General features: G+C 34.7%; 1 protein-coding gene across 2 annotated transcripts in view; it reads left to right on the plus strand.

The window, feature by feature from the left end:
- LOC129801393 (uncharacterized) overlaps positions 1-17,284 on the plus strand; it is a 46,688-nt gene extending 29,404 nt beyond the window's left edge. For both annotated transcript variants that reach the window (XM_055846360.1, XM_055846358.1), the window contains exons 6-12: positions 38-1,559; positions 5,158-5,303; positions 5,807-6,050; positions 8,369-9,977; positions 11,747-12,544; positions 12,613-12,696; positions 16,248-17,284. In XM_055846360.1, coding sequence (XP_055702335.1) covers positions 38-1,559; positions 5,158-5,303; positions 5,807-6,050; positions 8,369-9,977; positions 11,747-12,544; positions 12,613-12,696; positions 16,248-16,390 — 4,546 coding nt within the window. In that variant the 3' untranslated portion in view covers positions 16,391-17,284. The remainder of the gene's footprint in view (positions 1-37; positions 1,560-5,157; positions 5,304-5,806; positions 6,051-8,368; positions 9,978-11,746; positions 12,545-12,612; positions 12,697-16,247) is intronic.
- The last annotated feature ends 4,272 nt before the right edge of the window (positions 17,285-21,556 follow it).

Raw genomic sequence — 21,556 nt, forward strand, 5'->3', positions numbered from 1 at the left:
CTTCAATTTGATATTCAATGGGAATTTTGATTTCCAGTGAAAAAATTGTCATGTCACTACAGTGTCCAATTGGACCAGAAGCCAATATTTTGCAACCATCAGCGTTGCAAGTACATCGAATTTGGTTGAATAATCCCATTTTGAGTGTTACTGATACGGAAATTCTGAAGCGCAATCGTCATAGGGATTGGAAGACAAAGATTTTGGATATTACTTTTCCGTGCGAAGAAGGTCCTGATGGTTACAGTAATGCTCTTCAGAGAGTTTGCCTTGAGGGAAAAGCAGCAGCAGAACAGGGATATCAACTATTGGTGTTGTCTGATCGTCAGGCAGGTGCAGATCGATGCCCATTGTCGGCTCTTTTGGCTCTCGGAGCTCTGCATCATCATCTTATTGAGACGCGTCAGCGTATGAAAGTGGGAGTAATTGTTGAGACGGCTGAAGCACGAGAAGTTCATCATATGTGTGTCCTTTTGGGCTACGGAGCTGATGCCATTTGTCCGTATTTGGTATTTGAAATGGCATCAGCATTGCGTGAGGATGGAGTATTGTCCAGAGATCTGTCCGACAATATGATCTATCAGGCTTATTCACAGGCAATTGATACGGGAATAGCTAAAGTGATGGCTAAAATGGGCATAAGTACCCTTCAGTCGTACAAGGGTGCTCAGATTTTTGAAGCTGTGGGCATTGGGGAGGATGTTGTAAATCTGTGCTTCCGTGGTACTCAGAGTCGTTTGGGTGGTGTAAATCTCAAGATTATGGCCTTGGAGACACTAACAAGGCACAGTATGGCTTATGGAAGTGGTTCACCTGATATGAAGATTTTGCGAAATCCTGGTCAGTATCACTGGCGAACTGGAGGAGAGGGACATATCAATGATCCAGCATCAATTGCTGCTCTTCAAGAAGCTGCTGTTGCCAATAGTTTGAGTGCCTACGAGAAGTACCGTGCAAGTACAATGGAAAGTGTGAGACAATGTACACTTCGTGGACAGCTGAAACTAGTGGAGAATAGACAAAAGATTTCCCTGGATGAAGTGGAAGCAGCATCAGAGATTGTTAAACGTTTTGCAACAGGAGCCATGAGTTTTGGAAGTATTTCCCTGGAGGCTCACAGTACTCTGGCTGTATCAATGAATCGACTCGGTGGAAAGAGTAATACAGGTGAAGGTGGTGAAAATGCTGATCGGTATCTCAATCAGGATCCGGAATTCAATAAGAGATCAGCCATTAAGCAAGTGGCAAGTGGACGTTTTGGTGTTACAGCCTCCTATTTGGCCCATGCTGATGATCTGCAGATCAAGATGGCGCAGGGTGCTAAGCCAGGAGAGGGTGGAGAATTGCCAGGGTATAAAGTGACCAAAGATATTGCCAGTACTCGACATTCTGTACCTGGAGTTGGATTAATTTCACCACCGCCACATCACGATATCTACTCAATTGAGGATCTGGCTGAGTTGATCTATGATCTCAAATGTTCCAATCCAAGAGCAAGGATCAGCGTGAAATTGGTGTCGGAGGTTGGAGTTGGTGTTGTGGCAGCTGGTGTTGCAAAGGTAAGGCTACTTGTAAGATTATTTTAGCCTATGGAAATTGTGATTCTTTCATTAGCTGTTACTCGAATACACTATCACACTGAGAAAAAAACGAGGGTGCGATTGACTTTTTTTCCTCATAATTTTAACACTTTTTTAATGTTAATTTTACACCTTTTAAGGATAAAATCAACACGAAAGAAGGGTAACTTTAACCCCAAATACACCTAAAAAGGGTAATATTTACACCGATTTTGGATCAATACTGCAGGCTAAAATTAACATTTGCGGAATGGTATTTTAACATTTTTTCGGATTTCTCTCAGTGCAGTTATATCCTTAAAATGGTTCAATATGTTTTTAAGTTCGAGTAGTTCTAGAAAGGTTTCGTATACAACATAGGGGAAAGGCTCATAATTTTATCCAGTTTCTTATTCTGGACACTTTGAGGATAAAATTGGACACTAAAAATAAATTGACTAAAATGATGGATTTTTATTCCAATATTTGATGAATAATAAATTGCATCTAAATACTTGTTCTTTTTGGAAGATTTTAACACTAAATACGTTAAATTTTGAATATGATTTGAGTTGAAATTGCTTTGTTGAAAATTCAGTGTGAGCAATTGCTTACGAAAAATATGACAGAACTTCGTGTTTACTTCATTCTTATTTAGTTGTGATGAAGTACTAGCAATGTTTCTTTACTTTTTTTTGAGTGATATTATTGAATATTCATTGAATATTGTGTTGATTCACGTTAGCGGTGATTTGTACATTTAACCTGAAGTGAGATTTGCCTTGTGAATTAGATTTTTCGTGTGAAAAATGGGAAATTTTTTAAGACATTTAGGGTAAATGTCCTAATTAAAAACCATTTCCAGACGCTTTAACTTTGATAGAAGATTCAACACATTAAGTTCATATTTTTTTCTGAAGGGAATTACATAAATTTCCTCCTTGACTCTTCTAGAATGTTACTGTTTAGTAACAATTCTTTAGATATAATTTGAAAGCTTCTTAAATACAAAAAATACGCGAGTGTAAAATGCTTCTATTAGAAACAAATTACTCCAAATGGAGACAAGGGAAAGTTTCTAATTGGAGACAAAGAGTGTAACTGAAACCGCGACGAAAGGTTTCCAAAACTTCGTTGAGCTGCTCTTGAGTGCAGGATTTGTTCTTATTCCTGCTCTTTTCTCCTTTCCCATCCAAAACAATAAGAAAATCTCTCCAAAAATATTATATTTCCGGGGTTTCCTATTGAAGCATTCGCAGACACTTCAGAAAAACCCTTTTTGTTCACGAAATAGGTAATTATTTCATTTGAAAACTTTACGTCCCGTAACAATAAAAATTAGCACTTAATTTAACTAAAATTAGCCAGAAATATTACATAAACGTTAAACAAAAGGAATAAAAAACAGTCACCTCATTGTGTTTTTCATTGGAAAACATGGTCAATCGAGGAAAAATTCGATGGTGAAAAGGTACACTGTTAATTTTTCTGAGAAGTTAACAAATTAAAATTTGTGAATATGAATATTTTCACTTTATTTGGAGCAAAATTAACTAAATAATGAAACTGTGGTATAGAAAATATATAAATATAACAATTAAGTACTGTATTTATCATGAAAACATGAGGTTTCCATTTGGAATAGCGAAAAATTTCCATTTAAAGCAGGTTTTGAATTAGCTTAATTTACCCTACCAATGAGGTGATACTCCTTATTTTGGACAGGTGCTTTTCTTACGAAATTTCGTGAAGTTTTAGATTTTGTGATGACTAAGTTGGACAAATGCCTGGAGAAACAAAGGAGCATCATCTCTACGAAAGAGATGTAGCGAGAAGAGTCTTGAAAGGCTCCCGGAAAGGCCAGGGAATGAGCGAATCTGCATGTACTTGGAGTACCGAAGTCAATTCACTTTAATGAATGATATGGAAAGTTTCCGGGCTTCTGTGACATTCTACGTTTCCCTTACATGAACAGGAAGAGGACTTGGTAAGATTGGTTCATGAAATGATGAACAATGGGCATCCTGTTGAGGCGGATTAGCTGTCCAAATTTACAGCCATGTTGTCCAAATTACTAGCCAACTTGTCCAAAATAAGAGCCTAATTCACTTCTACATATCAAATTATTTTTTTAAACGTATTAAAAATAATTTTAGTAAAAATGAGATGATAAATAGCTTGCCAAGTTTCAAAATAATCCCTCTGAAAAGAGAGTAACAAAAAAAAGTCAATTAGTATTGAAAATATCGCAGTTCAAAATTGGAACATCGATGCTTGGAAGCAGACTGGACCAAATTATGAGCCTTTACTCTAATACCTATAACCCTAAAAATGAAGAAAAACAATAAGAAGTGCAAAAAAAATCAGTAGAATAATAATGGCAAAATTTTTTTGGTCAGTAAAAAAATCAAATTGGTCAGTAAAAAAATGAAATATTGGTCAGTAAAAAATCAAATGCGGCGAGTAAAAAGTAAAATATGGTCAGTAAAAAATTAAATATGGTCAGTGAAAAACTTTTTAAAAAAATCGAAAAAAATTAAATTTGGTCAGTAATAAATAAAATTTGGTCAGTATAAAATAAAAATTTGGTCAGTAATAAATCAAATTCGGTCGGAGAAAAGTCAAATTTGGTCGGTAAAAAGTCAAATTTGGTCAATAAATTTTTCTAAATTAGTAAATTGTGAAATTTAATCAGTGGAAAATTAAATATGATCAGTGAATAATAATTTAGCCAATGAAAAACTAAAAGGAAATCAATAAAAGTTAAAACTTTGCATATCCGGATAAAAAGTATTGCACATTTCGTATTGCGGAAAGTTCGTATTTTATTATATTTCGTCTTTTACCATTTCGTATTTCATATTTCGTCTTTCCGACCTTTGATTTTTTTACTGACCAAATTTTATTTTATACCGACCAAATTTTATTTTTTTACTGACCAAATTTGATTTTTTACTGACCAGATTTTTTATTTTCTACTGAATGTATTTGATTTTAAGGACAAGAAGGTCAAAAATTGAGGGTCAGAAAAAAACATTTCTTCTAACTTTTTATAGCAAAATACAACTTTAGAAGGCTGTAGGAAAAATTTCATTTTTGAGTCAGTAGTTAAAAAAATGTTTGATATTTTTTTTGAATCAGTGTTTAAATTGCTTTTTCGAAAGAGTGTTTAAAATATCTCACCAGTGAATATGAGTTTGATCACAAAATGAGACTGAAATCAATAGTTGCACTAAGAAAAAAAGAGGGTGCGATTAAGTTTTTTTCCTCATAACTTGCACACTTTTTAGGTGTAAAAATATATTAACATTTTTTAATGTTAATTACACCTCTTTAAGGGTAAAATTAACATGAAAAAGGGTTACTTTAATCCCTAATATACCTAAAAAGGGTAATATTTACACCGATTTAGGATCAATAATGCAGGGTAAAATTAACATTTCCGGAATGTTATTTTAACTTTTTCGGATTTCTCTTTGTGTGTGATTATGAAAGACTCACAAAAAATCTTAATAAAAAAGAAACTTACTAGAGATTGTTCTAGTTAGACTTTAATTTAAAGTTTTATATCTCTAACTGTTGTAATGTATGAAACCAGGGCAAAGCTGAACATATCACAATTTCCGGACATGATGGAGGAACTGGTGCGAGTTCGTGGACAGGAATAAAAGCTGCTGGTTTGCCATGGGAACTCGGTATTGCCGAAACACATCAAGTTCTTGTATTGAATGATTTACGTTCTAGGTGAGTCGACAAAATCACGATGAAATCGCCACATTAAAAACACAATCGAAAGAACGCTCGAAGCGCCTCTGATCGGAAAAAAAGCATTGCATTGGGGTCTCGAAAAGCGCCACGCGAAAGACGTCTCCTCAGACTCTCGCAGTGTTTTGGGGGTGGTGTATGTTGGATGGTTTGAGAGAAAATGAAACACGAGCGGCAAAGAGATGAGATGAGATGTTTGGCGGGATGGCAAGCGCAAGAGAGACAGAGAGTGATCGGATAATTAGTAAATACATTTTATTTATTATTTTTTTTTTTAAATATCATGCAATCATTTTTTAAATCATTTTGTAAAAAAAGCATAACTGTGCACATTTGAATCTCATTAATTGGTATCTCTCTTTTTTTCTCTTTTCTCTTTCTTTATTACCCCCTTCTTTCTCACGTGTTTCACTTATTAACCTACTACCCCCCTACTATAATACACGCTGTGTGATATGCATAAAAACACACAAAAACATTAGAGTTGTTGTTCAAGCTGATGGACAACTGAGGACGGGATTCGATGTTGTTGTGGCTGCTCTTCTTGGTGCTGATGAATTTGGCTTCAGTACAGCTCCATTGATCGTCATGGGGTGCACTATGATGCGCAAGTGTCATCTCAACACCTGTCCTGTTGGCATTGCCACTCAGGACCCCGTCCTGAGGGCCAAATTCACGGGACAGCCAGAGCACGTGGTGAATTTCTTCTTTATGCTGGCTGAAGATGTAAGTTTTTTTTTATTTTAACATTCCATATTTTAATCTCAGACAACATACCATTTTCCCTTAATCCAAGACACTTTGCGTCCGATACATTTTAGAGAATTTTAGATTCAATTAATGTAAATCGTGCTTTGTTATTATACTGAATCTAACGTATTAAACAAAAATTTATACAAAAATTACGATGTTGTATCGATTTTTAACAAAATCCGCACAGAATTCAAGTAAAACGAACAAAATTGCTAAACATTCCGTTCGGAAGCTGTGACGATTTTATACTCAATTTTAACCGTCTTATGCTGCAGCTGTGCGCTTTTTATTTGTAATTTATCCTTTTCGTTTTCAATCTGTGTGTGCTTTACATACAAGTGAAATCATTTAAAGCTTAAGTTACGCGCAATTTGGCCATAATATTAATCGTTTTATGCCGAATCAGTGCCAGTTCAGTGACAGCCTTTTTTTTAACTTAAGCTGTGCGGGTTTCATGCACAATTATGTACGTTTTTACTGAAGATTAATTTAAAAATATATATTTTGACTTTTTCTTTGCGTAGTGTGTTTAACCCCTTTGTATTAAGAACAAAAAATCCTTAATTTTTTCTCCCCTCCTGGAGTTTTTATTGGCTACTTAAATATACAGAAACAGCTAAATAATTTTACATCAACTCTTCTATTTGAAACACTTTCTTTTAACTCTAATTTCTGGTTAAATAATGATAAATAATATAGAAAATATATCACTGTATTATATTTGCATTGCAATTATTGCAAATATACCAAATTGCAAGTTCTTTTACGTATCATTATATCAAAGTCTCTTAAAAATTATCGTAGAGAAAACAGGGAAATTTCGACCTGCAGGTCTTATGGTATACCCTAGTGCCCCAGAAATTTCTAATTAGTGCAGTTTTATAGGAAATTTACTGCTCTACAACTTTGTGAAAGTCATTTCACTCTATTTTGTAAGGAAATACATTTATCGAGCTGTTTTCTAATTAAGGTAATTTTGTGACCATTTTCAAAAATGCTGGGGCAAATAGTATCAGACATGGGATATTATCACATTTTGATTTGCTTTGTTACGGGCTTTCATAAATTAAAAAAAATAGCTAGGTGACATATTTTCATAGGAAATTTTTTCCTCTACACCTTTTTAAAACACAGTTTTCACTATCTGAACGAGAAAAGCGCTTTCCAAGCTATTTTAGAAAAGAAAAAACACAAGAGACTGCTAATCGTTTGACAAATGCAAACAAAAAGCGGCGAGACGCGGAAATGACGTTTCTTCTCGCCGTGAGACATCAGAAATTGCTTTGGTCTGTGTTACTTTTTGCTCCATACCTTTTGTTACTTTTTACCCCAAGTGGTCATTTTTAATAAAAGGATTTCTGGAGAAAAGAACCTTTGTGAAATTCTAAAATAGATAGCGGATTCGTATTTAAAGAATCCAAATTATTTAGAAAATATTTACCAGTGCATCAATTTTGGAAAATAAGTAGGTCAAAATTGATATCTTCTGCAAGGAAAATATTTCAAAAATAGAACTAAAAATTTCAATATTTTTTATTTTATAAATTCCTTGTTGGAATTATAAAATACTTACGACTTCGAAGAAGGTCTATGGAGGTCATCTATGGAAAAAAAATTAAGCCGCTATCTCTTTTGTCTTAGAAGATATTGAATTTGTGAATTTTTGCCCCAGTCCCCCCTATTTTTCATTAGACAGAAAATTATTATTCATTGGTATAGTCAGAATAATTACTTAAAATTTTAGGCTATTTTTGTCCCTATCGCTCGTAGAGGTGAAAAATGCGCCGAATCAGAATATGTTGGATTTTCCAAAGTCAGATAAAAAGACGTTTCATTTATTTTGTTTAACGGTTAAATTTTTATTGTTGATTTTGTCTCGTCGTTAAAGGGTTAAGAAAAATTATAAAGATTAAATAAAATATCATTTCTGTCCATTCTATGTAGACTTATAGGCTAGGCGGTGTGAGATATCTTATTGTCGTCTTCAAGTGACCCCTCCATAAAATGTACAACATTTATTAGTTTTTATTAAATAAAATTTATTTAGAATGTGATTTTAGTATAAACAAAAATAGGGTAACAAAGAATTCATTGTTGCAGGATCATGAAGAAATGCATTTATCACATATTTTATCTTGAATTAAATTTATTATTTCTTAAACTTTTGAATCCCAATCACTCACGAATCAGTACGACGATTAAATAATTAATTCACAGTCACAATATTACTGCAAACCACTTTTAAATTTTGCTTTTAATGCCGTTAAGAAAATTATAAAATAAATTTTCAGATTCGTCGCATAATGGCTGATTTGGGTGTGCGCAAATTCCAAGAGCTAATTGGTCGTACAGATTTACTAACAGTGCGTCCGGACGCCTTGTCTGATAAATCAAAAACCCTGGATTTTGCTCTTTTGCTGAAGAATGCTCTGGACTTGCGTCCAGGTACCAATATTATTGGTGGTTCTGTGGCTCAAAATTTTGAGTTGGAAAAAAGGGCTGACAATGTATTAATTGAGAAGTGTCGTCCTGTTATTGATGGTCAGCAGGAATCAATTGTGTTGGACATGGAGATTCACAATGAGGAAAGAGCATTTGCATCTACCCTCAGTTATGTAATTGCGTCCAAATATGGTGAAGCTGGATTGCCAGCTGGCCATGAGATTCATGTGAATCTGAAGGGATCAGCTGGGCAGAGTTTCTGTGCTTTCTTAGCTCGTGGTGTCACTGTTAAGTTACACGGAGATGGTAATGATTATGTGGGAAAGGGATTGTCTGGTGGTACAGTGATCATTACACCGCCCAAGGAAAGCACATTTGAGTCCCATTTGAATGTCATTGTTGGCAATGTATGTCTATATGGAGCCACTGAGGGTAAGGCCTTCTTCCGCGGAATTGCCGCTGAGAGATTCTGCGTGAGGAATTCGGGAGTGACGGCAGTGGTGGAGGGAGTAGGTGATCATGGTTGTGAATACATGACTGGTGGTCTGGTGGTGATTCTCGGACTCACAGGGCGTAATTTTGCCGCTGGAATGTCCGGGGGCATTGCCTATGTATATGACGTTGATGGCAGTTTCCGTGGGAAGACAAACACTGAATCCGTGGAATTGCTCCCACTTGAACAATCGGATGACATTGAGGTGGTCCGAGAGTTACTTGAGGAATTTGTAGAGCACACGGATTCTGTGATTGCTGGTGAAATTCTCAGAGATTGGCCCTCAGTGTGCTCGAAATTTGTCAAAGTATTCCCATATGAATACCAAAGAGCATTGAAAGCTCTCCAGGAGGAAGTTCTAGAGGCACAATTGAACACAGAGATGAAATCAATTGAAAATGGGCACAATCATGCCGATGAAGCAGCTGTAAAAGACATTGAGGACTCTGTTCAGGATGTAGCCATGGAGAAGAAGAAACTCACACAAATTCTCGACAAAACTCGTGGTTTTATTAAGTACAAACGCGAAACAACATTCTATCGTGATCCAGTTGCCAGACAAAAGGATTGGGATGAAGTGTACAATTTCCCACATGTAAGACGCAATCTCAGACGTCAAGCAGCGCGTTGTATGGAATGTGGAGTGCCATTTTGTCAGTCTAACTCCCATGGATGTCCACTGGGCAATATTATACCCAAGTGGAATGATTTGGTCTTTCATGAGGATTGGCGTGAAGCACTCAATCAATTGCTGCAGACCAATAATTTCCCTGAATTCACAGGACGTGTATGTCCGGCTCCGTGTGAGGGAGCCTGTGTTCTTGGTATTTCTGAACCTCCAGTCACCATTAAGAATATCGAGTGCACCATTATCGATCACGCCTTTGAGCAAGGATGGATTGTTCCCGTAGTACCTGAGGAACGTACTGGAAAACGCGTCGTGATTGTCGGATCAGGACCTTCTGGTAAGTGTTTTGAATTTTAATTAGAATCTTTTTTAAATCTCTAACGGCGTTATCACACTTGCACATTAAAATTTTAATGAGATTCACATTAATTGTCGCTTGTAAGCGTCCATATATGTTATTTGTGTCTTTGAGTCACTTAATATTTGGGGATTTTCTATTTATTGATAAAGAAGTGGACTTGGCCTGCAAAAATAAGTTTAAATTTACCTAAAGCATAAATATTTTTCACATTAAAAAATTAAAGAGAAACCCGCATTAATTTTTCGCATTAATGCTATAAATCAATTTATATCCAATTTTGCGGGCCAAGTCTACCTTTTTATCAACAAATAGATCAAATTTTGAATATAAAATGATTCAAACACACAAATTACACATTTGGACTCTCACCAGCGACAATTAATGTGAATCATATTAAAATTTTAATGTGCAAGTGTGATAACACAGTTACGATGTGATACTCAAACTTGTTCGACTGGATTTTGATAATATTAAGAATTGATGTCCGACTGTCTTAGGAGAAAAATCCCTTCATGTTTTATCAAAGGTCCATATGCAAGGGCATATTGTTGTAGAGGCAAGGGGGACTCGGACTATTGTTCCCATTTACACGATTTATAAAGAAAAATAAAAGAAAAAAGCATAACACCAAAAATAATTCCAGAGCACCAAGATTTAGCTCACTTTAAGAGCATTTTCACTCGAAAAAGCGGCCATTAGGGTAAATATCCTAATTCAAAACAATTTCCAGACACTTTAACTTTGACAGAAGATTCAACACATTAAGTTCATATTTTTTTTTCTGAAAAGAATTACATAAATTTGTTCCTTGACTCTTCTAGAATGTTACTGTTTAGTGAAAATTATTTAGATATAATTTGAAAACTTCTTAAATACAAGAAAAAGACGCGAGTGTAAAATGCGTCTATTGGAAACAAATTAATCTAAATGGAGACAAGAGAAAGTTTCTAATTGGAGACAAACAGTGTATAAGTGAAACCGCGACGAAAGGCTTCCAAAACCTTGTTGAGTTGCTTTTGAATGCAGGATTTGTTCTTATTTATGGTCTTTTCTCCTTTCTCATCTAAAACAATAAGAAAATCTCTCCAAAAAAAATCATATTTCCGGTATTGAGTATCTGCAAATAGATACTTCAGAAAAATCCTTTTTGTTCACGAAATAGGTAATTATTTCATTTGAAAACTTCACGTACCGTTAACAATAAAGATTAGTACTTATTTTAACTAAAATTACTAAACATGGTCGTTCGATGAAAAATTCGATGGTGAAAAGGTACACTTTTAATTTTTCTGAGAAATTATCAAATTAAAATTTGTGAATATGAATGGAATTTCGCTTTATTTGGAGCAAAATTAACTAAATAATGAAACTGTGGTATAGAAAATATATAAATATAGTAATTTAGTACTGGATTTATCGTGAAAACAATGACGTTTCCATTTGGAGTAGCGAAAAATTTCCATTTGAAGCAGGTTTTGAATTAGCCTAATTTACCCTAAAAAGCATATTCTTGTAGGAAATTTGCCGCTCTACAACTTTGTCAAAGACAATTTTCCTTTAGTTCTAAAAGATTTTTTTTCGATTTTGTGGAAATTCTTGAAAATGCTTTGAAGGTCACGTAAATTAAAAAAAAAGTTTAGTTGAAATATTTTGATAGGAAAAAGGTATATACGGTATATACCTACACCTATATATCAGATTGATCATAGTGAATTTGAAGTTAAAATAATGTAATGATTTAACAGGTCTTGCTGCTGCTCAGCAACTCAATCGTGCTGGTCATTTGGTGACTGTCTTAGAGCGAAATGATCGCATTGGAGGTCTCCTGCAGTATGGCATTCCCACAATGAAACTGTCCAAGGACGTAGTGAAGCGTCGAGTGGATCTCATGGCTGCTGAAGGCATTGAATTCCGTACTGGAGTCAATGTTGGCCGAGATGTATCTGCAGCTCAATTGGCTAAAGATTACGATGCTGTTCTACTGACTACGGGAGCTACATGGCCACGAGATTTGCCCCTTGCTAATCGCGATCTGGGTGGCATCCATTTTGCCATGGAGTTCTTGGAGTCTGGACAGAAGAAACAGCTTGGTGGTGCCATTGAGAACATCTCGGCCACTGGGAAGGATGTCATTATTATTGGAGGTGGAGACACGGGATGTGATTGTATTGCTACATCCTTGCGACAAGGTGCCAAAAGCATTGTAACCTTTGAGATTCTTCCTGAACCACCAAAAGGACGTGCTGCCGATAATCCCTGGCCACAGTGGCCAAAAGTTTTCCGTGTGGATTATGGGCATGAGGAGGTTCGCGTGAAATTCGGTAAAGATCCAAGGCAGTATTCTACCACGACAAAGGCATTCATCAGCGATGGGAAGGGGCATATCAAAGGTGTAGATACGGTCCAGGTGGAATGGACAAAGACACCAACTGGACAATGGAGCATGAAGGAAGTGCCTGGCACGGAAAAACACTTCCCGGCAGATTTGATTCTACTGGCTATGGGATTCTTGGGACCAGAGAAAAATGTACCCAATGAATTGGGTAAGTTGATGACATTTTTTTTGTCTATATTCAGGAAATTTGATGATTATTATTTTATACTGAATTAGGTCTTGAACTGGACAATCGTGGCAACATCAAAGCCGTCAATGGATCCTACGGCACTTCCAATCCCAAGGTTTTCGCAGCTGGAGGTAAGTTTATGTATATTATCATTTTTTTATAAGTATTTTTCTATAATTCATATAATCTATCGTCCTACAGTAGAACAAAATATTTAAAATCTTGGTAAAAAAACATATTTTTTAGAATTTTTGAAATTAATATCTGCACTTAAAAAAGCTAGAAAACTCGAACAGATGTAATTTTTTTTCAATTTGATTTTCGACTAACTATTTTTTGACAGAGTTACTTATTTTCCGTTGTAGTATACAGAAGAATTATTTCAACTTTTTTTACAGTAACTCTTACTCTTTTTATCCCGAAATTTACATTAAAAAAGAATTAGGGTAAGTGTGCCAAATTCCGGCCAGTTTGCAATTCCGGCCATCTTTTTTGTTCCTCGAATTTCCATGATTTTTTAGTTTTTGTATACTCTAGAGATTATACAATGCAAAAGAATAACAAAAAATGTAGCTTGGACAAACGAGATGACGTGAAAAAGATATTGGAAGAATTCCCGAAGGGCAAGGAACTATGAGAATGAAGGTGGCCGAAATAGGACACCAAAGCTATGTCTACATTTTTATTTATTTTAAAATGTATTAAGAATGATTTTAAAGTAAATAAAGACGATAAACTGTCTACAAGGTTCTAAGCAACACTCCTAAAGTAGAAGGAATGAAAGAAATCATTTTCTATTAAAGATATTACATTTCAAACTTGAGACTTTGGCGCTTGCATGCAACTACGCCGAAATTTGGCACACTTACCTTATAATAATAATTTTTAAGAGTTAAAATAGTTTAAATACTTTTTTTAAGGAGTTAAAGTCTTTTTTTTTGCTTTTTTCACTATTTTTTTATTTTTTCTTTATCTTCCTTTTTCTAATTTTTTTCTTGATCTTGAAGAACCCCATATTCCGAGATACTCGCATATGATGCACTGTACATATGCTCACGAAACACTGTTATATCATATTTCTATTTGATGTTCCATATACACTTTGTCAAAAAAAATCGTTTTGACTGAAGTATGTTTTTTTAAATCGAAAACATTTAAGCATATAGTTCAGTCTAAATGAAATTTTACATTGAATAAGTGTAATAGGTACATCGATATGCTTCCGACTTAATTCAACTCGCATGTAGAGTTGTTTCAAATTTAACTTCCAAAAATTTAGAATGAAAAAGTAAACTTAAGTTGTTACAACTTTACCAGTTTTTTTCGCCAAGTTGATTGCCAAAGATAAAATCAGAAATCATAGGAAATTTTCTCTGAGATAGAGAACGGATTTGACTATGTTTGAGCTTAATCGTTTCTGAGTGAGCTTTAGTGGTAGGTGTGTCCAGCACGGGTCCCGGTCGAAAATATCGAACTCCAAAATCCCGTAAATGGATCGCAATAGCGAAAAGTCAAAATCCTGAATGGGTCAAATCTTGAATAGCCAAAATTCCGAATAGCAAAAATCCCGAACGCTACATTCCCGAAAACTAAAAATCTGAACGTCAAAATTCTGAGCCCTGAAATCCTGAAAAAGCTAAAATTCCCATATAGGTCGAAATTCCAAATTGCCAAAATCTCGAATGGATCAGAATCTCGAAAAACCAAATTCCAAATGGGTCAAGACCTAGAAAAGCCAGAATTTCGAATATCCAAAATCCCGAACGCAAAAGAGCCAATTTTTTAAACTCACACCCGTCAGCTTTTTAGTGGCCCAGAGAAGTCGACTTGTACCCCCTGCACATTCTTGAATGCGTGTAACGAGTACTTTATGTTACAGAAGGATTTGAATCTGCGAGATGTGTAAGTTGATTTCTATCGGTCATTAACCCTTTCCTTACCATGGTATTATACATCCTCCGCAAATTGAGTGATTTTAGATGATTTATTCCTGAGCAATTTTTATTCGAATTGCTATCGTTAATGGATTTTTAGTAACTTTAGTTCTTCAATTACTTGAGAAAAATAGTCCGACAGAGATGAAAATACATTTTGTTATTGTTTTCTTGCTTCGCGGAAACAACTGCTCTTGATTTCTTTACTTCCTCTCCTCGCCCTCGTCGCCACAACAGGGCAACATATTCCACAGTTTTAAATTCAAATATGTGCGCTCGCAACAAATTGGCCTCTTTCCTCTTTCCTGATTTGAATTCGCTACGCTTGAGCAGGAAAAAAACTTCAATATGGACATAAATTTGTCTAGTGTGTAAACGCCATAAAGCAATAGAGTTTGTAATAAATTAATGCGCAGAATTTAAATTCAGTGACCGTTAAGACGCGTGTTTGAGAAGCGTTCCCGCGCCCCCATGTTAGATAATTGTGGAGCTCAGAGGAAAAATGACACATATTCTATGCTTTAACCATAGGATATGTGTCATTTTACTTCTGAGCTCCACAATTTTTTTTCTTTTCAAAAAAATCATCTATTAATCTGTATGAAACTAATTCCAAAATATTATATGAACAATCTATTTCAAGTATTTATGGTACATTGACTGAATGGGTTAATTTATAGTAACAAAGTTTATTTAAAATAAAAAATTATAGGGAAAGTGTGCCAAATTTCGGCGTAATTGCATGCAAGCGCCAAAGTCTCAAGTTTGAAATGTAATATCTTTAAAACAAATTGTTTTTTTTTTATTCCTTCTACATAAGGAGTGTTACTTAGAACCTTGTAGACAGTTTATCGTCGTTATTTTCTCTAAAATCATTCTTAATACATTTTAAAATAAATAAAAATATAGACATAGCTTTGGTGCCCTATTTCGGCCACCTTCATTCTCATAGTTCCTTGCCCTTCGGGAATTCTTCCAATATCTTTTTCACGTCATCTCGTTTGTCGAAGGTACATTTTTTGTTATTCTTTTGCATTGTATAATCTCTAGAGGATTTAAAATCTAAAAATTCATGGAAATTCGAGGAACAAAAAAGGTGGCCGGAATTGCAAACTGGCCGGAATTTGGCACACTTACCCTAATGCGTTCTGCAAAGTTGCAGTTCAATTGACTTACCATATACTGCTGAATTTCCTGCAGCCATTATCAATTTCTTGAAAGTAACAAACAAGAAAATTATGTTTCGGTCTCATTGTATTTTTACACTTTTCGTGTTGGTCCAATCCAGATGAGGTCCTGTTTTATTTATTTATTTTTTTAATATCCTGTGATGGCATAGATCAGATTCAAATTTTAGAAAATGTAGTAGAGGCTTGAATTTTAGTTCCCAAAATGCGGTTTAAACAATCATAAGCTTATCTGGGCTTATCACAGGTTTTATTTTTGCGCTAAAAAAATATGTAGGGAGCAGTGGGACACCTTTGAAAGTGAGGCAACTTCATCATAACTTACATTATGATATGGCTCAGTTCCATTTGAAAATAAGAGGAAAATCCCAAATTCAAAAGTCTTGTCTTTAAAGTTAAAGATACTAAAATTCCAGGAGTGTATTGACCTTAGAAAGGGGGGAGGGGCATTATGAACGTGATGCTAGAATTAAGAAGCCATTTGAATGCAAAGAAGCATGTAAAGGCGACTCTTTAAGCAATATATAAAGCCACCAATTTTCTTTTACAAAACTATTTTAGACTGTCGTCGTGGGCAATCTTTGGTGGTATGGGCAATTTCTGAGGGGCGTCAGGCGGCACGTCAAGTGGATTCCTATCTGATTGGACAGCCCAGTGCTCTTCCAGGACCCGGAGGCGTAATTGATCCCACACGAATGCCGTAGAGAGGAAGTGGACGGAGCAGAGGGGGCAGAGAAAGAGAAGGGCAGTGCGAGAATTTATCTCGTGAGCACATCAATATTCCACTTTAACTTTTTTCCTGATAAAATGAAAAGCTTTAGTTGAAAAATCTGTGGTAATGTGGTAGTCATTAAGTGGGAAAATGGGATCAGACAGATATTCCATCCTGCTTTTTAGATAAGTCGTTACTTGTTTTCGGCACTTTTAATCGCTGAAATGTCTATTCTTAATTCATTTTTTTTATCCAATTTATTGAAATAACAAAAAGAAAGAGTTAAAGAAAACCCTCCGAGGAGAGTGAAATCCCAGACAATTAAAATGGAAAGAAATATTATACTTTAGACAGAGAGATTGTTGTTACACTTTAATAGATGTTTAGGAATTCAAATGTTCTGTCGTAAAAAAACAAAATTAAAGGAAAAATATATTACATGCACCCCATATTTTGGGATATTTCTGCATGAAAAAAAAAATTAAACTTAGTGGAAAAGTCTGAATTCATTATCAAAAGAAAATCTTGTCAATTATTCGATGCGGGGTGCAAGAAAAAAATAATAATTACGACAGAAAAGGGATGAAATTTCTTTTGAATTTGGGGTGCAAAAACTAAAAGATAGAAAAAAAAGAATTACAAAAAAAAATTCTCGTAAATGTAAGTGCATTGTAATTGTTCTGAGACAATAATTAGACTTTAAGGGGAATGAGACAAAAGAAAAAAAAAAGAAAACAAGAAAGTCTGCATTTAAAGAGCTGTGTTAAGAAAAAAAAAACAAAACGATTAAAATTACCCTCGTTGGAAACATGGAAATTCTCCTCCACAAAGACAAATGTCATGTTAAAAAAAATTGAAAAGAAAAAATAAATGTGTTATGAAGCAATTTTCACTGTGATTTTATTTCAAGCAATAAAATATTTTATATTTACAACATTCTAATGAATTATTTCTTGCCATAATTCTTTTTGTCATTTTCTGTTTAGGTATCATCCATTACTGATATCTTTTTTTTAAATTTATTTTCATCATTATCATCTATATTGTCTCTTACATAATACAATTGTAGACTTTTTTATCCCACTAGTTTATCATTTTATGTTTTTTTTAAGAGAAAACAAAAAATCTTATAATATAGAAAAGATTTCAGTGAAAAATAGAATGAGGACACAAATACATTCGATTTGGAATAAAATGTTCATTATTGTAATTTTGTTTTAAAAACTGCGAGACCTCATTTGGACCATCAATATAACTCGGTAAGCAGAAAACTACTTTTATTTATTAAGGTTTTTGTAATAATTCAATTATTTTCAAAACGGGACAACCATACGGGCAGAATCACATTGACAGTAAAATGCTCACTGTATTTCGTAAATTTACGCATTTTCATTGCAAATTTTTACGCAAATTCTCGATTACCGTATTACCTTATCTCATACTCGGTGGCACTGTAAGAAAATAATATAAGAAAATTAAAGAAATAAAACGAAAATTCGATAAACGGTGAGCAAAAAAAAACTGCACGATTAATTTCTCTTACAGTTTTTTTTTACTCACCGTTTATCGAATTTTCATTTTATTTCTTCAATTTTCTCATATTATTTTCATTTAGTCCGAGTATGACATAAGGTAATACGGTAATTGAGAATTTGCGTAAGAATTGCAATGAAAATGCGTAAATTAACGAAATACGGTGAGGCTACGGCGAGTATTTTATTGTCAATGTGATTCTGCGCCAAAATAGAAAAGGAATTCTAATTAACTAAACAGTTACAAAATTTATTTATAAAATTAAATATTTAAAGGAGATGATAGATGCGCTTCTATGGGAGGAAATTGTGATCTTGATAGCAATATGCGTTAACCCTTCAATGTGGACAATGAATCTGACCGATAAGGTGCTCAAAAGAATTTCGTTTTATCATTAAAATAAACCTCTCAATTGGGCGGCATAGGTTCAATTCTTTTTCAATTATTTATGTAACAATAGAAGCTACAATTAAGAAATTGAGCGTTTTCTTTGCTTTAAAAAATATTTATTTATTGACTGAATAATTGCAAAATATGGAGAACACGCAAAGATATAAAAGTTGACACTCATATCAAGAATCCAAATGCGAGTTATCCTGAGACCGCGAAATTGACCGGGAAAAGTCACTCCACTATCCGGAAGATTTATAATTTTTTTCAAGGACCTTAAAGGCCTTGACAGACCTGAGGATTAGCCGAGAAACGGCTTAGCGTAATTATATTCGAAATAACGATTAAAGTACATTTCCATAATTTTTCACTAAGTCGCCTCTCGGCTTAAGTCGTAAGTGGTCTAGGGTATAAGAATTACGGTGTCGCGTCGTTTACCCAATTTGTTCAAATCCTGCCTACATTCAAGAACTGATTTTGAGGAACATATGAGAGCAACTAGAGCTCTGTCAGAGCCGCTTGGCTGTCTGAGAATACTTTAATAGTGGTGGAATCTGCATACTTTTTCCCAGATTCTGCAGCACAGAATACCATTGCCTTGATATCTGCTACAAAGACTGGGATGTCAGAACCTAAGGGCATCCTGTAGCCGATCGGGCGCAAAGTTTCACAGTAACAGAAAATTCCCTGGAATTTGTCTTCTATTTTTCCGCGAGAGTTTCCGTGGAAATAAACGCTAATATTCCGCTTGGAATTCTGCGGAGTTATCAGCTTTTTTCGCGTGGATTTCCTAGAAAAAAAGTCCGAGGAATTTTCTTGCAACATATCTGAGAGCATTCCCTGGAAATTGATTCAAAATTTCCTTTGAATATTCCGAGTATATTTTGTGATATCTTTCCGACCAAGACTCCATGAAAGTAAGCGCGAAAATTCTGCAATTATTTTTCGCCCTAACGCTATAATTCTTGCGAGCGAGACATACTCAAATGAACGATATGGTAGCAAAATTTTCAACTCAAAAGTAGAACAATTGAGTGTTCGTCTGATAGATGAATACTCTCCAAGTTCTAAGCTGCCAAATTGGCACTGATCGTCCATTTATTTGTGGATGTTTTTTTTGTGTAGAAATTCTCTATGTAAGTTCCACGAAATTTTTAATCAATTTTTGGAATTATTTTGAAGAAAAATATATTTAAAAAATCCACTGGAAAAGCCGTGGAATTCCGTAGTATTAAACCACGGAAGCATCTAAGGCCGTTGCATGGAAATTTCCACGGATAATTTCGTGGATATATAGAGGATTTTTCCGAATTTTTAAAGGGCTGACTACCGATTATACGCTAATAATCCATAGGAAAAGCCGTGGAAATATTCGTTAGAGAAAAGTCCATGGAAACTCGCGGACATTTCTTATTAGACGGTCCTATACGGAGTTCCGCAACCGTCCATGGAACGCTAGGAAGAAATTTAGCGTCAAATTCCATCTCGGAAGCTTACGCGGATTTTGAGCGGTAAAATCAGCGGACATGGCAGAAAAGGCTGCTGGAAATCCAGTGGAATCGCTGCGGCCGTTGGCTATAACGGACTAAACCTCTAGTCGGAAGGTCGCTTACTTAAGAAATAAAAAGTAAAAGGTGTATTTTTAAAATTCAGAGGATATCAAACAAAATTGAGAAAAAGTAAGAAAATCTCTAGGATTACCAAGGATCTCAATTTGTACCACCCTATTAGTGGTACATTACGTCCTAGTAGAAGACAATTGAACCAATTCCTTGCTTTATGAGACCATAAAAACATCTTGTTGAGGACACACTGAGACAAAACCATCAGATTTGTCCGATAGATAAGAGCGATAAGAATGTATTTAACGAAATACGAGATTAAATAGATGTAACTTAATTTGAAATCAAATGAGGATGATAACCATAACTTGTCTCTCCAAAGCGATGACGTAGTTCCATTTCTTTTTCTTGGAAAATGCCATGAAGATTTAAGAAGGCAACCTGAATTAGGGGGCCAAAAATTTGCTGCTTTTCCCGATTTTTTTTAGAGAAGGAAAGGGCTAAGCTTTATGAAATTTTTGGTATGTGTTTATACATGTAAAATTCCTCAGAAAAGCTATACAAGCTATAGAGAAGAGACCTTGACATCGGGGCAGACCTAGAAAAATATGGCTGAATCAAATTCAAGATCTCGCCTTGGAGCGCCTTGGGATTGAACCAGAACATCTTCCAGAAGTGGCGGAGGATCGACAGGCATGGGCTATTAGGGCCTTGACAGACAATCATTTCCATCATTTTCCACTAAGTCGGCTCTCGGCTTAAGTCGTAAGTGTGTCTAGGGCATTAACCTTGATATCATGGGCCCGAGACTCCAATAGGAATAAGCAATTAAAAATGATTTTGAACCCCTTTTAGCTCGATATAATTTTATGAAATCAAAATTCGTTTCCCTTTCTTTCCCAAAAGATTTGCGTAAGTCTATTTCATTCTTTCGGTCTCAAAAAAATTGGATTAAACTAAATTTAATTTGGTGTGATGTTCAAAAAAAGAAGAAGAGTGTGAAAGAGCAGGATAGACATATGCCGATGCTTTTAAGAAAGAAAGGGATGTGAATTTTGTCTTTATGAAATTTTCCCTGATCTAAAAGGTGTACCGGAGCAAAAACAACACAATTTGCATAAATTTACCAACACACTGAATTTTGACTTTTAGCTAAAAGGATCAAAGAAATTTAACATTTTAAAATTACCATGTTTTTTTTTATTTATGAAAGAATTTTTAATGAAATATATAAATATTTTAATCAGCGATAAAGGGTTAAATTGAATCCTATCTCATTATCGAGATGATTTAAAGCCAAGTTTCTATATTAGCAAGCAGATCATCGGATTAAGTTTCCTTCCTATCGTATAAGGAATATTTTCTTTATTTTTTCTTTAAGGAAAATCATGATCCAAATAAAAGGAGTAAATCCTAAAAATGAACATTATTACCCAAATCGTAATATTTTTGTGATTTTTTTTATGCACCAAATAAAACATCACTTTATCACGTCAACTTTCTCAACAGTTTTCCTCACGATACTCTCACCGTAAAACTATATAGAATAGGAATATTTTTTTTTACAGTTCACATACGTTTCTTCTACCCATTCTTCGATAATGCCATAGATTTTTTTTTTGCAGAAAGCCAAAAATACTAATGATTACTTTTTTGTTATCCAATAAATTTGT

Source organism: Phlebotomus papatasi, chromosome 2, assembly GCF_024763615.1.
Source record: "Phlebotomus papatasi isolate M1 chromosome 2, Ppap_2.1, whole genome shotgun sequence".
Taxonomy (NCBI): domain Eukaryota; kingdom Metazoa; phylum Arthropoda; class Insecta; order Diptera; family Psychodidae; genus Phlebotomus; species Phlebotomus papatasi.